This window comes from Pseudopodoces humilis, chromosome 16, assembly GCF_049639895.1.
Source record: "Pseudopodoces humilis isolate 2021_Gansu_Grassland_sample_001 chromosome 16, ASM4963989v1, whole genome shotgun sequence".
NCBI classification, from domain to species: Eukaryota; Metazoa; Chordata; class Aves; order Passeriformes; family Paridae; genus Pseudopodoces; species Pseudopodoces humilis.
Window position 1 is genome coordinate 18,641,853 of NC_142215.1, and position 18,563 is coordinate 18,660,415.

At 58.2% G+C, this 18,563-nt stretch overlaps 2 protein-coding genes across 3 annotated transcripts; one reads left to right on the forward strand and one right to left on the reverse strand.

The window, feature by feature from the left end:
* Positions 1-21: 21 nt before the first annotated feature.
* On the reverse strand, positions 22-5,561 carry LOC102109530 (zona pellucida sperm-binding protein 3). The gene is made up of 9 exons (XM_005521365.2): positions 5,214-5,561; positions 4,071-4,189; positions 3,177-3,280; positions 2,687-2,864; positions 1,791-1,911; positions 1,622-1,713; positions 1,245-1,372; positions 716-799; positions 22-131 (listed from the first exon to the last, which is right to left on the reverse strand). The coding sequence occupies exons 1-9, from the start codon at positions 5,559-5,561 to the stop codon at positions 22-24; spliced, it is 1,284 nt and encodes a 427-aa protein (XP_005521422.1).
* A 6,264-nt stretch (positions 5,562-11,825) lies between these two features.
* Positions 11,826-17,304, forward strand: PML (PML nuclear body scaffold). Of its 2 annotated transcripts, none has more exons than XM_088063129.1 (7): positions 11,826-11,981; positions 12,684-13,260; positions 14,207-14,784; positions 15,368-15,411; positions 15,719-15,787; positions 15,855-16,044; positions 16,726-17,304. In XM_088063129.1, the coding sequence occupies exons 1-7, from the start codon at positions 11,942-11,944 to the stop codon at positions 16,815-16,817; spliced, it is 1,590 nt and encodes a 529-aa protein (XP_087919255.1). In that variant the 5' UTR covers positions 11,826-11,941; the 3' UTR covers positions 16,818-17,304. The 2 variants fall into 2 exon arrangements, with proteins under 2 accessions (XP_087919255.1, XP_087919254.1); XM_088063128.1 differs by having other exon boundaries at positions 11,875-11,981; positions 12,588-13,260.
* Positions 17,305-18,563: the final 1,259 nt, after the last annotated feature.

The window sequence follows — 18,563 nt, forward strand, 5'->3', positions numbered from 1 at the left end:
ATTTCCCGGGAATTCTGGGATTTACTGGGAATTGCGGCGCCTCAGGCCGATGGCCAGCACGGCTCCGGCCGCCACCACTGTGGCCACAGCTGCGGCCAGCGCCGTCCCCAGGGCCAGCGGGGTCACCGCGCCTGCAAAGGGACACAGAGGGGACATCACTGGGGACATCACTGGGGACATCATCGGGGACATCATCGGGGACATCACTGGGGACATCACTGGGGACATCATCGGGGACATCATTGGGGACATCACTGGGGACATCATCGGGGACATCACTGGGGACATCACTGGGGACATCACTGGGGACCTCCACTGGCTGTCACTGCTGTCACTGATTGTCACCAGATGTCATTGATTGTCATCGATTGTCACCGACTGTCACCGCAGTCATTGATTGTCACCAATTGTCACCGGTCATCGCTGATTGTCATCGATTGTCATTGATTGTCACTGATTGTCACCGATTTTGATTGGTTGTCCCTGCAGTCACCAACTGTCACTGATTGTCATTGTTTGTCACCGATTGTCATCAACTGACACTGTGGTCATCAATTGTCACTGTCACTGTCACCGATTGTCACTGTGGTCACCGATTGTCAGCATTTGTCATTGATTGTCACCAATTGTCACCAATTGTCACCAGCTGTCACTGATTGTCACCACATCACCGCCTGTCCCCGATTGTCCCCAGTTGTCACCCGTGGGGACTCACCCTGGTGGCTGTGCGGGCGCTGGCCCCGCTGCTCACTGGAGAGCAGCACCGGCCCAAGGACAACGTCGGCCTCGGAGGTGGCAGCTGGGGACAGAGGGGACAGAGAGGGGACATTGGGGACAGTGAGGGACAGCGAGGGGACATAGAGGGGAGAGTGGGGACAGTGAAGAGGGATCACCCCATCCCCACTGTCACCTCTGTCCCCAGTGTCCTCAATGTCCCCTTGTCCCCAGTGTCTCTGCTGTCTCCATGTCCTCTCTGTCCCTGCTGTCCCCATGTCCCCATCCCCCTATCCCCTGTCCCTATCCCTGTCCCCTGTCCCTGTCCCTGTCCCCATCCCCATGTCCCCTGTCCCTTATCCCTGTCCCCTGTTCCCGTCCTCACCGCCATGTTCCCTGTCCCTTATCCCTGTCCCCTGTCCCCATCCCTTGTCCCTGTCCCCTGTCCCCATCCCCATGTCCCCTATCCCTGTCCCCTATCCCTATGTCCCCATCCCCTGTCCCCATGTCCCCTGTCCCTGTCCCCTCACCGTCTCTCCGGTACCGGTGGCCATCCCATGGTTCCGCTGGCCGCCGGTTCCGGGCCATCTCCTCCTTGCCGCACTCTCCCAGCTCACAGCAGCCGCAGATGTCCCTCGTCCCCTCCACGGGCGCCCAGCTGTGGCGGGGAGGTGACATCTGTCACCCGCTGCCCCCCGGGGTCACCACGGTGTCCCCAGGGCATCCCCGCAGTGTCCCCGCAGTGTCCCCGCAGTGTCCCCAGGGCGTCCCCACGGTGTCCCCACGGTGTCCCCAGGGCATCCCTGCAGTGTCCCCGCAGTGTCCCCGCAGTGTCCCCAGGGTGTCCCCGCAGTGTCCCCGCAGTGTCCCCACAGTGTCCCCGCGGTGTCCCAGCGGTGTCACTCACGCCTGGCGCGCCTTGCTGAAGGAGCAGGCCTTGTTCAGCGCGTCCGGGCTGCGCTCGGCCGGCGTCACCTTCAGATGGCACCTGATGTAGATCTGTGGGGAGGGGACACTGCTGGGGACACTGTGGGGACACTGGGGACACCGCGGGGACACCGCGGGGACAGCGGTACCAGGCTGCGGGCGTCTCCGGCGAAGCGGAAGGCGTCGATCTGGAAGCGCAGCATGTCCTGCCGGGGACGGGGGGTGACGAAGGCCGAGGCGGTGGCATCTGAGCGCCCGTCCACCAGGCAGCTGCGGGGACAGCGGTGGCACCGAGGTGACATCGCGGGTGACATCGCGGTGGCATCACGGGTCACCGCGGGGAGGTGACAAGGGAGCAGAGCCACCAGGGCCGAGCGTGGAGCTCCCCCAAAAAATGCTCCCAGAGTGTCCCTGGGTGTCGCCAAACGCCCCCAAATGTCCTCAAACTGACCCCAAACTGACCCCAAGCATCCCCAGCTGTCCCCAAATGTCCCCAAACGCCCCCAAATATCCTCAAACGTCCCCAGCCATTCCCAAACGTTCCCAAACTGTCCCCTCACACCCGTGGAAGTTGATGAGGGGGCAGCAGGGCTGGATGAGGTGTCACCATCGTGTCCCACACCCCAAACGTCCCCAGACATTCCCAGACAACTCCAAATGTCCCCAAACAAACATTCCCGATCATCCCCGCACGTTCCCGCCTCACCTATGGAAGTTGATGAGGGGGCAGCAGGGAGGGATGAGGTGTCACCACCATGTCCCAGACCCCAAACATTCCCAAACATCCCCAAACATCCCCAAACATTCCCAAAATCCCCAAACATCCCCAAACATTCCCAAACATTCCCAAACATTCCCAAACATTCCGAGCCATTCCCGATCATCCCCGCCCATTCCCGGCTCACCCGTGGAAGTCCATCAGGGTGTAGAGGGGAGGGATGAGGTGTCACCACCCTGTCCCAGACCCCAAACATCCCCAAACATCCCCAAACATCCCCAAACATTCCCAGACATTCCCAGACATTCCCAGACATTCCCGGCTCACCCATGGAAGTCGATCAGGGCGTAGCGGGGCTCGCTGCCGGCACCGGGGCCCAGCGAGGCCACGCAGGAATCCACGAAGAGCCGGAGCGGGACGTGGCCCCCGGAGCCCACCTCGGCCTGGATGCGCAGCACCTCCCCCAGGCGGAACGGAGAGAATTCCCGATCCGAGCTCCAGTCCTCTGGAAAATCCAATGGGAAAAGGGATGGGAAAGATAGAACCCTGGGAATTCCCACTCGGAGCTCCAGTCCTTGGGAAATCCAACGGGAAAAGGGATGGGAAAGGGATGGGAAAGGGGAAACCTGAGAATTCCCACTCGGAGCTCCAGTCCTCTGGGAGTTCCAGCGGGAAAAGGGATGGGAAATCCAATGGGAAAAGGGATGGGAAAGGGATAGAACCCTGGGAATTCCCACTCGGAGCTCCAGTCCTTGGGAAATCCAATGGGAAAAGGGATGGGAAAGTGGGAACAGGCCGGAGATTCCCGATCCCGCACCGTTCATGAGGCGCAGGGAGAACTGGAGCCGCTCCTCGGCTGCCAGCGCCGAGTTGAAGGGAGCCCAGGTGGGACGGATGGAACCGCTGGAGACGTTATCCCGCCTGGAAAATCGGGAATGGGAACACTGGGAATGGGAACACTGGGAATGGGAACACTGGGAATGGGAACATTGGGAATGGAAACATTGGGAATGGGAACACTGGGAATGGGAACACTGGGAATGGGAACATTGGGAATGGAAACATTGGGAATGGGAACACTGGGAATGGGAACCCTGGGAATGGGAACACTGGGAATGGGAACACTGGGAATGGGAACACTGGGAATGGGAACCCTGGGAATGGAAACATTGGGAATGGGAACACTGGGAATGAGAACTCTGGGAATGGGAGCACTGGGATAGGATTGGGAACACTGGGAATGGGGGGACACTGGTCCCCGCCTGGAAAAGGGAATCAGGATCAGGATTAGGATCTGGGATGGGAATGGGACATTGGGAACGGGACATTGGGGTGGGAATGGGGATGGGACACTGGATTGGAGTGTAAATCCCAGGAATGTGGGATGGGATCCCAGGATGGGAATGGGATTCCCAGGAATGCCAGGAATCCAGGATGGGATCCTGGGATGGGAATGGGATTCCTGGGAATGCGGGATGGGATCCCAGGATGGGAACAGGACACTGGATTTGGAGTGTAAATCCCGGGAATGTGGGATGGAATCCCATGATGGGAATGGGATTCCCAGGATTGCCAGGAGTCTGGGATGGGAATGGGAACAAAGGGAGGGAATGGGCAGCCCAGAATGGGAACGGGAACGCCGGGAATGCGGGCTGGGATCCCAGGATGGGAACGGGATTCCCAGGATTCCCGGGAATGCGGGCTGGGATACCTGGGATAGTGGCACTCGATGGGAATGACGGCCGGGCTGCTGCGCACGATGGCCGGGTTGCTGCCGGGGCTGGGATCGTAGCTCAGGAGCGTCCGGTAAATCAGGGAATCCGGAGTGACCTGGGAATAAAACCCGGGAATTCTCCATGGGAAACTGGGGGGAATCTGGGAATTCGGGGTGAGCTGGGAATAGGAACGGGGAATTCCGTGGGAGAGGCCACGGATTGGGCCAGCAGCAGCGGTGGGGGATCCATGGAAAAGGGGGAAAAGGGGTGGGAAAGAGGGAAAGGGGTGGGAAAGGGAGGGAAAAGGATGGGGGAAAAAGGGATGGAAAAGGGGATGGAAAAGGAGGGGAAGATGGGAAAAGGGATGGAAAAGGGGACGGGAAAGGGATGGGAAAAAAGGGATGGAAAGAAAGGGATGGAAAACAGGGAAAAGGGATGGGAAAGGGATAGAAAAAGGATGGAAAAGGTGGGAAAAGGGGGGGAAAGCGGTGGAAAAGGGGGAAAAGGGAATGGAAAAGGGGATGGAAAAAGGGAATGGGAAAGAGGATGGAAAAGGAGGGGAAAGGAGGGGAAAATGGGAAAAGGGATGGAAAAATCTCAGTTTCAAGCCGATGGAAAAGGGACTTTTCCCAGAAGAATGGGAAAAGCTGCAGGAAAACCGCTCTGATTCCCAGGAAATCCTGGCTCCTCCTTCCCCTGGAATAATCCTGGATCCAGCCCCTGGAGCTCCCGTAAAACCGGGAATGTGCGCGGCTCCAGGCGCGAATTCCGGTGGGAATCCCGGGATGGGAACAGGGATTTACCTGGATCTCCCTCAAAACCTGGGATTTGCCGGGATAAACCTCGGGAGCCTCTCCAGGCGGGAATTCCGGGATGGGAATAAGGACTCACCTGGACCTCCCTTAAATCCGGGAGCCTCTCCAGGTGGGAATCCCACTGGGAATTCGGCAGGAATCCCGCTGGGAATTCCGGGACGGGACCGAGGACTCACCTGGATCTCTCCCGACCCCACCGGGATCTCCCGGAGCCTTTCCCGGTGGGAATTCCGGGATCGGGCCGGGGCTCTCCGGGAGCCTCTCCAGGGCGGGAATCCCGCTGGGAATTCCGTCGGGAATCCCTGGAATGTCGGCGGGGCTCACCTGGACGGTGCTGCCGCACTCGTGGAGGCCGGCGCTGAAGGTGACGGTTTTTTGGGATGGATCCAAGCGGGAATATTTGCAGGCGGCGGGACCCAGGCTGAGCTCGGCGGCGCTGACCAAGCGGCCGTTCCCGAATAAATCCCGGTGCACGATCACCACCAGCTGCGCTTCCTGGCACTGCACTTCCACGGGAATCTGGGAATGCTGCTGGGAACGCGCCGGGGACTGGGAATCGTCCTCCCAAATCCATGGATTTGGGTCTCTCCGAGCCGCTTCCCAAGGAGGAGGAGCCGGAGCCGCCGGGGCCGCGCAGAGCAGCGCCAGGAGGAGGCGGATTTGGGAGCGCATCCTGGAAAAAAAAAACCTGGAATTCCCAGCCTGGAGGTTCTTCCCGGATTTATAACCCGCTTGGAATGAGCCCCTCCCGCCTCTTCATCCCCCTCTGGAATTCCAAGGGCGCCCCCCGAGCGCGCTCCCGTCATTTCCGAGGGATCGGGATGAGCATTCCCGGAGGGATTTTATTGTTTTGGGGTTTTTTTGGGAATTGTTTATCCCGGCCGGAGCCGGCTGAGGGAATTGTTTGGGTTCCCGGTGGATAAGGAGCGATCCAAGGCTCCGCTTTTTTCCCCCCTCCTGGGATCCCGAATTCCAGGGATAATCCCGGCACCCCCCGCAGCGCCTCTTTCCCAAAAAAAAAAAAAAAAAAAAAAAAAAAGGAATTGCTTTCTATCCCAAAAAAAAGCCGGGATTTGCGTATCCCGAGGGATTTGCGGATCCTCGGGAATGACGGAGAACCCAAAATTCCAACCCCGGGAGCGAGGTCGGAGTCAAAATTCCTTCTTTTTTTTTGGGAATAGGAAGCGGCTTCCCCTCCCCAAATCCTCATCCCAATGCTCCGCTTTTCCCGGGATCCCGAATTCCAAGGATCATCCCGGCACCCCTGGAGCGCCGCTTTCCCCTCGTCCCATCCCAATAAAAAAGAAGGAATTGCGGTTGGAATTCGGGGTTGGCGTTCCCGACGATCCAAACCCAAATCCCGGTTTTTTGGGGGTTTTTTGGGATACAACGAGCCGGGAGCCGGGATGATCCCGGGAATTCGGGATAAAATTCCACCAAAATTCCTTCGTTTTCCCCTGGATGAGGAATCTGGGGGAGGAGGGAGGGGGATCCCACCTTATATCCCCAAAAAAAAAGGATGGAATTTTGGCTCCGGGGTTGGAATTTTGGGATCTCGGTCATTCCCGATGATCCAAACCCCTCGGGGATGTGCAAATCCCGGATTTTTTTATGGGATAAAACGTGATTCCTCCCTCCCCCTCCCTTCCCAAAAATTCTCATCCAAGGCTCAGCTTTTTCCCGAGAACCCGAATTCCAAAGGAATTCCCTCCCGGCACCCCCCGGGCGATGTTTTCCCCACGTTCTATCCCAAAAAAAATCCAAGGGATTTGGGTTTGGATGGTCGGGAAGGACCCAGACCCTCCCCCCCCCCCAAATTCCCATTCCATTGGATCCAAGGGAAAGAGGCCGGGAAAAACAGGGAAAGGAATGAATCCCATGGATTTTTCGGGCTCATTCCCAATTTTCCTCATTTTTGTGGGATTATTTAATGACTTTCGTTATCCCAATCCCATTTTATTTTATGGAATTTCTGCCCCTCCTCACTTCCCCCCTCCCTCCAGTTTTCCACCGGCTCAGTTTTTCCCAAATCCCAAAATTCCTCTCCCGCTTGTTTTTTTGGGATGTCCTTGGAAAACCCGGGAAAAACAAAAATCCCACCCATCCCCCCCCCCAAAAAATTTGGGATTTTCCTTTTTTTTTTTTTCCCAGCTGGAAAATCCCTAGAAAACGGAGGCAAAGGGGAATTCTGGAGGGGTTGGGAGCTGACTCAGCATTCCCAGAAAATTTTATGGATCAGTTCCAACCCCTCCGCTGCTTCCAGGGGTTTTCCGCTCATCCCAAAAATCCCTGAATCCCGGTTTTTGGTTTTGGGGTTTTTTTTCCCCCTTTCCCTGTGTTTCAAATCCTTTGGAAGTGGAAATTCCTGGAATTCCAGAGGCTGAGCTCCTGCGTCAGGGAGGTACCGGGAATTCCGGGAATTCTGCAGCCGGAGGGGGGAGAATCCTTGGATTCAAGGCCCCGGCTCATCCCAGGAAACTCCGGGATTCCTCCGCGATTTCGGGAAAAAAATCCCTCGGGATGGATCCCGCAGTGGGGGGTGAATTCCAGAGGGAAAAACTCAGGGAATTTTTTTGGGAATAGCAGAGGCAGGGAATTCCCAGGGAGCTGGGAAAGCACCGAATCCAGGAGGTTTTCCCATTCCCGTTTTCCCTAAAAATGGAATTTTAATCCCGGGAATTCCAGGAGCCAGTGGAATGGGAAGGGAGCTCCGGGAATTCCGAAGGGTTTCCTCATCCCGGATTTCTTTAGGGAATGGATTTTCCTGAGGTTTTCCCTCATTCCCAGCTCCGGCCTTGGGATTTGGGCTCTTCCCAAGTTTTTCAAATCCCTCTGGATAAAACCCAGGGATGATCCCAAAAAACCCCCCAGGATCGGGAAGGAATCCAGGAGGATTTGGGCCTGGGAAGGGACTCGGGAATTCTTTCCCCAATCCAAGGATCCAAATCACCCCAAATCCCCCCTTGGAATCTCATCCCAAGGAATTCCAGGCAAGCTTATCCCGGGATTTCTGGCCTGGCCTCTGGAATTCCCAGTTTTCCATGGAATTCCAAATCCAAAGGGGAGCAAATCCCAGCTCGGATTCCCACGAATCCCTGAATCCCCCCAAAAAAGCCTGGAATTCACCCCACAATTCCCAAAAACCTTTTTCAACTCCCCCAGAATCCCGGGATTTGGGGATGGCAGCGGGAAAAGCCGGAATTCCATTAAAAACCCGAGGAAAACCAGAAGAAAAAAAGCAGGAAAAGGGAATTTCAGAGGAGCTTTTGGGAGCAGGGGAAGGAATTCCAAGCGCAGGAATTCCAAGGATTGTTTACCCTGGTGGGATCCAACAATTCCAAACAGTCCTTGGAGCGAGGAACAGAATTCCCCAGCTTGGAATTCCTGGGAGGGGGGAGGAGGGGGTTGGAATTTTCCCAAAAAAACTGCCCTGGGCTCGGTCCCATTCCCAGATTTTCCAGCACGGAGCAAAATCCGTGGAAAAACGGGAGCGTGGGAAGAGCTTTTCCCTCTTCCCTCAGGTTTTCCAGGGAAAAATTCCGACTGGAGAGCGGGGAATCAGATTCCCGAGGGTTTCCTGGGATTCCCACGGATGAGGAATTCCCGGGAGCTCCGAAGGAAAATCGGGAAGTGCTTCCAGCCTGATCCAGGATCCCAAATTCCTTCCTTTTCTCGGGATTTTTCCCCAGGAGATTCCCATGGGAATCCGGCTGGGAAAAGGCTGATCCCAACCCCCCATTCCCACTGGGAATTCCCAGATCTTTCCCCCTTTCCAAGTGCCAAAAATCCAGGAAAAACGCTGGGATTTTGCTGTCCTGGCATTCCCGGTTTTCCCAGTCCCAGGATTTCCTGGGAATTTCAACGTGTCCGTGGAAAATTTTGGGATCTCAGGGATGGGGATCATTCCCTCCGGGAGCGGTTACAGCCCCAAATCCCAATTTTCCACCCTGGAGGTGGCAGAATCAAAGAGGAAAAATCCTGGAATTTTTACAGAGAAAATCCCACTTTTCCCACTTTTCCTGGGGAGGTGGGAGCGGCAATTCCTGGGAAATCCAGCCAGGAGGGGCAGCAGCGGGGTGATCCCAAATCCCATCCTCAAATCCCAAATCCTGACCCTAAATCCCAAATCCCATCCCCAAATCCCAAATCCCAAATCCCAAATCCCTGGCCCCGAATCCCATCCCCAAATCCCAAATCCCATCCTCAAATCCCAAATCCTGACTCTAAATCCCAAATCCCATCCCCAAACCCCATCCCAGCCCCAAATCCCAAATCCCTGGCCTCAAATCCCAAATCCCAGCCCCAAATCCCAGCCCCAAATCCCACATCCCAGCCCCAAATCCCTGCTCCCAAATCCGATCCTGTCCCCAAATGTTCCGTCCCCCAAATCCTTGGCCCCAAATCCCTTCCTGTTCCCAAATCCCTTCCTGTTCCCAAATCCCTTCCTGTTCCCAAATCCCTTCCTGGCCCCAAATCTCCCGTTCCCCAAATTTTATCCCACCCCAAATTCCAAATCCCAGTCCCCAGATCCCCGCTCCCAAATCCCATCCTGGCCCCAAATTCCAAATCCCTGTTCCCAAATCCTTGTCCCCAAATGTTCCGTTCTCCAAATCCCATTCCCAAATCCCTGGCCCCGATCCCATCCTGTCCCTGGGTCTGTCCCCAAATCCTCCTGTCCCCAAATCGGGGACAATTCCCAGTGACAATTCCCCACTGACAATTCCCCAGTGACAATTCCCGGTGACAATTCCCCAGTGACAATTCCCCAGTGACAATTCCCAGTGACAATTCCCCAGTGACAATTCCCCAGTGACAATTCCCGGTGACAATTCCCCAGTGACAATTCCCACTGACAATTCCCAGGTGACAATTTCCCACTGACAATTCCCAGTGACAATTCCCAGGTGACAATTCCCAGGTGACAATTCCCAGTGACAATTCCCCAGTGACAATTCCCCAGTGACAATTCCCGGTGACAATTCCCAGGTGACAATTCCCAGTGACAATTCCTGGTGACAATTCCCGGTGACAATTCCTGGTGACAATTCCCAGTGACAATTCCCCAGTGACAATTCCCGGTGACAATTCCCAGTGACAATTCCCACTGACAATTCCCCAGTGACAATTCCCCAGTGACAATTAGTGGTGACAATTCCCAGTGACAATTCCCCAGTGACAATTCCCACTGACAATTCCCAGTGACAATTCCCAGTGACAATTCCCAGTGACAATTCCCCAGTGACAATTCCCACTGACAATTCCCGGTGACAATTCCCAGTGACAATTCCCAGTGACAATTCCCAGTGACAATTCCCCAGTGACAATTCCCGGTGACAATTCCCAGTGACAATTCCCAGTGACAATTCCCCAGTGACAATTCCCAGTGACAATTCCCGGTGACAATTCCCAGGTGACAATTCCCAGTGACAATTCCCAGGTGACAATTCCCGGTGACAATACCCGGTGACAATTCACCAGTGACAATTCCCAGTGACAATTCCCGGTGACAATTCCCCACTGACAATTCCCGGTGACAATTCCCACTGACAATTCCCCAGTGACAATTCCCCAGTGACAATTCCCAGTGACAATTCCCAGGTGACAATTCCCGGTGACAATTCCCAGTGACAATTCCCCAGTGACAATTCCCCAGTGACAATTCCCGGTGACAATTCCCCAGTGACAATTCCCACTGACAATTCCCCAGTGACAATTCCCCAGTGACAATTCCCAGTGACAATTCCCAGTGACAATTCCCCAGTGACAATTCCCACTGACAATTCCCACTGACAATTCCCGGTGACAATTCCCAGTGACAATTCCCAGTGACAATTCCCCAGTGACAATTCCCCAGTGACAATTCCCGGTGACAATTCCCCAGTGACAATTCCCAGTGACAATTCCCAGTGACAATTCCCCGGTGACAATTTCCCAGTGACAATTCCCGGTGACAATTCCCAGTGACAATTCCCAGTGACAATTTCCCAGTGACAATTCCCCAGTGACAATTCCCAGTGACAATTCCCAGTGACAATTCCCGGATGATAATTCCCGGTGACAATTCCCACTGACAATTCCCACTGACAATTCCCAGTGACAATTCCCACTGACAATTCCCCACTGACAATTCCCAGGTGACAATTTCCCAGTGACAATTCCCAGTGACAATTCCCAGTGACAATTCCCCGGTGACAATTCCCAGTGACAATTCCCAGTGACAATTCCCGGTGACAATTCCCGGTGACAATTCCCAGTGACAATTCCCAGGTGACAATTTCCCAGTGACAATTCCCACTGACAATTCCCGGTGACAATTCCCGGTGACAATTCCCAGTGACAATTCCCAGGTGACAATTTCCCAGTGACTATTCCCGGTGACAATTCCCAGCCATCACCCCCCAGGTGCCACCTCAGGGGCAATTCCCGGGTGACAAATCCCTGCAGTGCCACCTCGGTGACAATTCCTGGTGACAAATCTCGGGTGACAATTCCGGGTGACAATTCCTGGTGACAAATCTCGGGTGACAATTCCTGCATCCCCATCCCGATCCCAGAATTCCCTCATTCCCCCATTCCCATCCGGGTCCCCGCACCCCGGATTCTCCGGGCACCCCCTCGCAGCTCCGGGCCCGCCCCTCTCCCCTCCCTCTCCCCATCTCCTCCCGCCCCTCTCCCGCCTCTCTCCCGCCCCTCTCCCCTCCGTATCCCCTCCCTCTCCCCATCTCCTCCCGTCCCTCTCCCGCCTCTCTCCCGCCCCTCTCCCCTCCGTATCTCCTCCCTCTCCCCATCTCCTCCCGCCCCTCTCCCCTCCCTATCCCCGTCTCCTCCCGCCCCTCTCCCGCCCCTCTCCCCTCCCTATCCCTATGTCCTATCCCCATCTCCTCCCGCTCCTCTCCCGCCCCTCTCCCCTCTTCCCTCTCCCCTCTTCCCTCTCCTCAGCTCCTCCCGCCCCTTTTCCCAGCTCCTCCCGCCCCTCTCCCGCCCCTCTCCCCTCCCTCTCCCCAGCCCCTCCTTTTCTCTCCCGTTCCAGCCGCTCGGGCCTCGCCGCCCCCATGCCCGCCAGCCCCGCCGCGCCCCAGCCGGCCCCGCCAGGTACCGGAGACAGCGCCGGGCCCCCCGCCAGCCCCGCCCCAAAACCCCCGCCCCAAAACCCCCGCCCCAAAACCTCTACCCCAAAACCTCTACCCCAAACCCCCAGCCCCAAAACCCCCGCCCCAAAACCCCCAGCCCCAAAACCTTCACCCCAAACCCTCCGTCCCAAACCCCCCCTCCCGCTCGGGGGAGGTTTTTGGGGTGCGGAATCTCTGGGGGTGGGCCCGGCCCCGGGTTGGGGTTTTTTTTTGGCTCCCCCAAATATTTGTTTGGGGAAGGGGGAGGGGCTTGGCCGCGCTGCCGAGCGGGGGGAGGGCCCGGGGGGGACACTTGGTGACACCTTGGGGACATCTTGGGGACACCTCTGGGGACAGGGCTGGTGTTGGGGACAGCTCTGCCGGGAGGGGTTTGGGGTCACTGCCGGGGGGGTTTTGGGGTCACTGCCGGGGGGGTTTTGGGGTCACTGCCGGGGGGTTTTGGGGTCGCTGCCAGGGGTGTCCCCGCTTTTCCCTCTGTCGGGGCAGGAAGGGGCGGTGGCGGCCCCAAAACCCTTTTGCTTTCGCTTCCACCTCGGCGCGGGGGCGGTTTGGAAATCCCGAATTGCAGGAAGAGCTCGGGGAGGGTGGAGCGAGCGCAGAACCCCGAGCCGGACTCCTGGGGCCCATCCCACGGGGGAGAGCATTCCCTCCTCATCCTCCTCAGATGGAGACGGAACTGGAGACGGAAGCGAGGCCCCGTCAGCACCGGGACCCTCCGCGGGCGCCGCCGCCCCGCCTCGGGAGGAGGAGGAGGATGAGGATGAGGATGGTGGTGAGGATGACGAAGATTTCCAGTTCCTGCTGTGCGAGGGCTGCGGGCAGGACTCGGCTCACCCCCGGCTGCTCGGCTGCCTGCACACGCTGTGCCCCGGCTGCCTGAGCGATGCCAAGCAGTGCCCGCGCTGCCAGGCGGCCGCGGCCGCTCCGGCCGTGGATAACCTGCTCTTCAGCAACCTCCGGAGCCGCCTGGAGCTCTGGAAGCAGATCCGCAGCTCCCGCGGGCCCTGCTGCGGCCGCTGCCGCGCCGAGGAGGCGCTGGTGTGGTGCGAGGAGTGCGAGGAGTTCCTGTGCGGCCGCTGCTCCGAGGAGCACCGCTGGTGGCACAAGAAGAAGGAGCACAGGTTCCTCAAGGTGGAGGAGCTGCGGGCGGGCTCGGCGCGGAGCTTCCTGCGGGACACCAAAACCTCCTGCAGCCTCTTCTGCTCCTCCGGCAGCCACCCCCAGGAGAACCGCGTCTGTAGGTGGGTGTGCTGCCCCAAGCTCGTCCCCAGTCCCAAATTCCAAATCCTGTGCCCAAATCCCGTCCTGATCCCAAACATTGTCCTGTCCCCAAACCTCGTCTGTCCCCAAATCCAATCCATCAGGATGCTGAGATCACTCACTGTCCTGTACCTAAATCCCCTTCTGTCCCTAAACCTCATCCTGCTCCCAAATCCCAGCCTGTTCCTAAACCTCATCCTGTTCCCAAATTCCAAATCCTGTCCCTAAATCCCATCCTGTTCCCAAGATTAGTCTCATCACCAAACCTCATCCTGTCCCCAGATCCCATCCTGATCTCATTGTCCTGTACCCAAACATAGTCCTGTCCCTAAATCCCATCCTGTCCCCAAATCCCTGACCCCTGTCCATCAGTGACCCCTGTCCATCAGTGACCCCTGTCCATCCCTGACTCATGTCCATCAGTGACCCCTGTCCATCAGTGACCCCTGTCCATCCCTGACCCCTGTCCATCCCTGACCTGTGTCCATCAGTGACCCCTGTCCATCCCTGACCCCTGTCCATCCCTGACCCCTGTCCATCAGTGACCCCTGTCCATCCCTGACCTGTGTCCATCAGTGACCCCTGTCCATCCCTGACTCGTGTCCACCCCTGACCTGTGTCTATCACTGACCCCTGTCCACCCCTGACCCCTGTCCATCCCTGACCTGTGTCCATCAGTGACCCCTGTCCATCCCTGACCCCTGTCCATCAGTGACCCCTGTCCATCCCTGACCCCTGTCCATCAGTGACCCATGTCCATCCCTGACCTGTGTTTCACCCCTGACCTGTGTCTATCACTGACCGCTGTCCACCCCTGACCTGTGTCTATCACTGACCGCTGTCCACCCCACCCACCCCACCCATCCCTCTCCCCCGTTCCCCCGCCGTGGCTCTGGCCCCGGTGCCACCCGTGTCCCCTCCTCGCAGCATCTACTGTCCCAGCTGCGAGCGCGCGCTGTGCTGTCCCTGCGCGCTGCTGGACACTCGCCACGCGCCCTTCCGCGACCTCGGTGCCGAGACCCGCCGCCGCCGGGACGAGCTGCGCGACCTGCGCCGCGACCTGCGCCAGCTCCGCGCCGCTTTCCAGGCCTCGCTGGGGCGGCTCCGCGCCGAGGCTGCCCGGCAAGAGGAGCGGCGGCGGCGGCTGCAGGAGAGCGCCCACGCCAGCTGCGAGCGGCTGCAGCGGCTGCTGCGCGGCGAGGCCGAGGAGCTGCAGGCGCTGCTGGAGGTGCGGCCGGAGAGCGGCCGGAGCGGGCCGGACGAGGAGCTGCGCGGCGCCGAGGAGGTGCTGCTGCGGCTGGAGGCGGCCGAGAGGCTGGCGGAGCGGCTGGGGCGCTACGGCGGCGAGCAGGAGCTGATGGACATGCAGCCCTTCGTCAAGGGCGCGCTGCGGCGGCTGCGGCGGCTGCGGCCGCCCCGGCCCCCCGAGCCTCAAGAGCCCCCGCGCTTCGCCGAGTGCCGGGCGCGGCTGCGGGCGCTGGTGGAGCGCGTCACGGGTGGCCCCGGTGAGCTGGGCTTGGAGGGGATGGGTTGGGCTGGGTTTGGTTGGGTTTGGTTTGATTGGGTTGGGCTGGGTTTGGCTGGGTTGGGTTGGGTTTGGTTTGGTTTGGCTGGGCTGAGTTTGGCTGGGCTGGGTTGGGCTGAGCTGGGTTTGGTTTGGTTTGGTTGGGCTGGGTTTGGCTGGGCTGGGTTTGGCTGGGCTGGGTTGGGCTGGGCTGGGTTTGGTTTGGTTTGGTTGGGCAAGGTTTGGTTGGGCTGGGTTTGGCTGGGCTGGGTTTGGCTGGGCTGGGTTTGGTTGTCCTCCTCCTCCTCCTCCTCCTCCTCCTCCTCCTCCTCCTCTTCCTCCTCCTCCTCCATTCCTCCGCGTCCCCCCGGACCTGGGATTTGCTCCGTTGTTTTCCCGGAGCCCCTTTGGGGTGTCCCCCCGATCCCACGGACTCTGGGAATGTTCCTTCCCAGCTTCCTGGATCCTCCTAAACCCCCTGGGCCATCCCAATCCAGAGGGAAGGGGACTGGAGCCGTCGGGCGGGATTTTCCCGGCTCCGCAGGCTCTGGCTTGGGATCTCATCCCGGTTTTCTCCATCCCAGCCACGGACATCCCCGAGCTCCAGGAGGCCCTGGAGAACGACCCGGTGAGACATCGGGGCCCCATCCCAAACCTGGACCTCTCCTTTCCCTTTTCCCATCCCGGTATTCCCGGTTTTTCCTCAATTCCCGTGAATTCCGACATCCCACCAGGCACGGTCCTGCCCCATCCCGCTGCTCCATAGGGACGGATTCCCCGTTTTTCACGGGGAATTCCATGACCGCGGCACTGACCGAGGGAGCAGCGCCCAGATCCAGCCCAAATCTTCCGTGCCTCAGTTTCCCCATTCCTGAGGCTGTTCCCGCCCCTCCGCTGGGATCCGAGTCCACCCTAACTCCGCACTCTTCCTGCAGGAAGAGGATCCGATTCATCCCAAAACCCAGAGCGTCTCCCCCAGCCTCGAGGAGATCCACCTGGAGGAGGTGAGGCCCGTCCCATCCGGGTGGGATCCGGAGGGAATTCCCAATCCCACCAATCCCACTTTTCCAGCCTCTCCCACACCCCTGGAACAAGCGGCCGGCTCTCTGCATGGAGAGGGGCAGCCAGATGTCTCCCAAAATCCTGAAGCTGGAATGTGACCAAGAGCCGGGCCCCAGCCATCCCAAATCCTGCTGGGAATTCCGGACGGAGCCCGGCCCCTCCACGTCGTGGCACAACCACGTCAGGGCTGGTGACCCAGGTGGGGACCGGGAACGGCACCGGACTTGTCATCCCGTTTTTCCCGGGATCCATGGGATCGCTCCCGGCCTTCCTGAGCCCCCATTGCATGGGAACTTTGGCCAAGGATGGGGATGCGAGTGATCTGTGGGGTGGGGGATCCATGGGGTGGGGGATCCATGGAGTGAGGGATCCATGGGATGAGGGATCCATGGAGTGAGGGATCCATGGGATGAGGGATCATGGGGTGGGGGCTCCATGGAGTGAGGGATCCATGGGATGAGGGATCCATGGGATGAGGGATCATGGGGTGGGGGCTCCATGGAGTGAGAGATCCATGGAGTGAGGGATCCATGGGATGAGGGATCCATGGAGTGAGGGATCCATGGGATGAGGGATCCATGGAGTGAGGGATCCATGGGATGAGAGATCCATGGAGTGAAGGATCCACAGGGTGAGGGATCCATGGGATGATGGATCCATGGGATGAGGGATCCATGGGATGATGGATCCATGGGATGAGGGATCCATGGGATGATGGATCCATGGGATGAGGGATCCATGGAGTGAAGGATCCATGGAATTCAGGATCCATGGAGTCACCACCATTCCTGGGGTTGCCCCCAAGCTCTGTTTGGTTCCTGGTGCAAAACTCGGGAGCGCTGATCCGGTGGGATCCGGGATTTTGGGATTTTCCTTGCAGAGGGCGAGAGCATCATCATCATCTGCAGCTCGGATGACAGCGACGAGGACACCACGGTGGTGACGGTGACACCGGAGCCGCCTCCGTGCTGACGCCCCCTGGAACCATCCCACTTCATCCTGGAATTCCCAGATTCCTGCTTGGGCTTTCCTCTTCTTGCCCGATCCCAATTTTATCGCTGGACCGAGCTTCCAGTGCTCTGCAAGGTCCGGAAATCCCGCCTGGATCTGCTGGGACCTCCCCTTTGGGGTTTCCTGGGAATGATGTTCTCCTCTTCAGTCCCATCCGGCTCGATCCCAAAATCCAATCCGGGATGGGATTTGGGATCCGTGCCGGCAGATCCTGTTCCCGAGCCCCCCTCAAAGGTGGGGAGATGATCCCAAGGGTGGGATCCCCTCTGGGATCCCCCATCAGTACCTGGAGCAGGGAATTCCTTAGGATCAAGATTGGGATCGGGATTGGGACTGGGACTGGGATCGGGATTGGGATTGGGATTGGGATCGGGATTGGGATCAGGTTTTCCAATGTAACAAGGGATTAAAATCCCAGTTTTTTTAATGCCTCCCCTCAATAAAGCCATTCCAGGATAAAATTCCAGCCCTGCTGTAATTTCCCAGCTTCCTCCACCAGTTCTTCCCATCCCGCTTTTTCCAATCCATCCTGAGCAGAGAAAAAACCGGGAATAATTAATGGGATAAAACCCATCTGTCCCGCTCCCTGCTGATCCCGGGGTTTTGGGGATGGAAGATCCCAGGGATCCAATCCCAACATTCCATGAGTGGCGGAGCCTGTTCCGGCCTAATTCTCACAAATCCGGGAATTCCCATTTCCCAGGCCGAGGGTGCGGGATTGTCCTGAGGGAAAACAGGGAATGAGTTTGGGGCTCTGCTTTTATCCCAGATCCTGATTTTCGGGACACCCCCAGCTCCAGGAATGTTTTCCATGGATTGAATTCCCGTTCCTCGCTCCCAAGGCTGCTCCCATCCCCATCCCATCCTTTCTGCCGCCTTTCCCAGGATTTTGGGGACATGGGGACATCGCCCCGGGGGTGGCACCTGGACCTGTCCCCATCCCGGCCCTTGGGTGTCCCCAGGTGTCCCCAGGGGTGTCCCAGGTGTCCCCAGGGGTGTCCCAGGTGTCCCCAGTGGTGCCCCAGGTGTCCCCAGGGGTGGCACTGGGTGCCGGGCACGGGCGTTGTCACCGAGCCGGGCTGGCTGTGACAGGGCAGTGCCACCAGCAGGGGTCCCCTGAGCACAGCGGCTGGAGCTGCTGGGGACACTGCTGGGGACACTGGGGACACTGGGAACACTGCCAGGGACACTGCTGGGGACACTGCTGGGGACACTGGGGACACTGGGAACACTGCCAGAGACACTGCTGGGAACACTGCTGGGGACACTGGGGACACTGCCACGTGTGACACTTGGTGCCATTGGTGTCATCAGTGTCATCGGTTCCCCCCCCTCCCCCCCCCCCCGTTATTCCCGATCCATCAGTGATCCCAAAGGATCCAGGATGTTATTCCCAATCCATCAGTGATCCCAAAGGATCCAGGACGTTATTCCCAATCCATCAGTGATCCCAAAGGATCCAGGATGTTATTCCCAATCCATCAGTGTTCCCAAAGGATCCAGGATGTTATTCCCAATCCATCAGTGATCCCAAAGGATCCAGGATGTTATTCCCGATCCATCAGTGATCCCAAAGGATCCAGGATGTTATTCCCAATCCATCAGTGATCCCAAAGGATCCAGGACGTTATTCCCAATCCATCAGTGATCCCAAAGGATCCAGGATGTTATTCCCAATCCATCAGTGTTCCCAAAGGATCCAGGACG

Excerpts from the sequence above, each read along its gene's own strand:
- LOC102109530 (XM_005521365.2), bottom strand. The coding sequence starts at position 5,561 with ATGCGCTCCCAAATCCGCCTCCTCCTGGCGCTGCTCTGCGCGGCCCCG. Across the intron at positions 4,190-5,213 it reads AGTGCGGCAGCACCGTCCAG|GTCACTCCGGATTCCCTGAT; the intron begins GTGAGCCCCGCC and ends TTTTATTCCCAG. Across the intron at positions 1,373-1,621 it reads TTCAGCAAGGCGCGCCAGGC|CTGGGCGCCCGTGGAGGGGA; the intron begins GTGAGTGACACC and ends TCCCCGCCACAG.
- PML (XM_088063128.1), top strand. The coding sequence starts at position 11,942 with ATGCCCGCCAGCCCCGCCGCGCCCCAGCCGGCCCCGCCAG. Across the intron at positions 13,261-14,206 it reads CAGGAGAACCGCGTCTGTAG|CATCTACTGTCCCAGCTGCG; the intron begins GTGGGTGTGCTG and ends CCCTCCTCGCAG. Across the intron at positions 16,045-16,725 it reads CGTCAGGGCTGGTGACCCAG|AGGGCGAGAGCATCATCATC; the intron begins GTGGGGACCGGG and ends TTTTCCTTGCAG.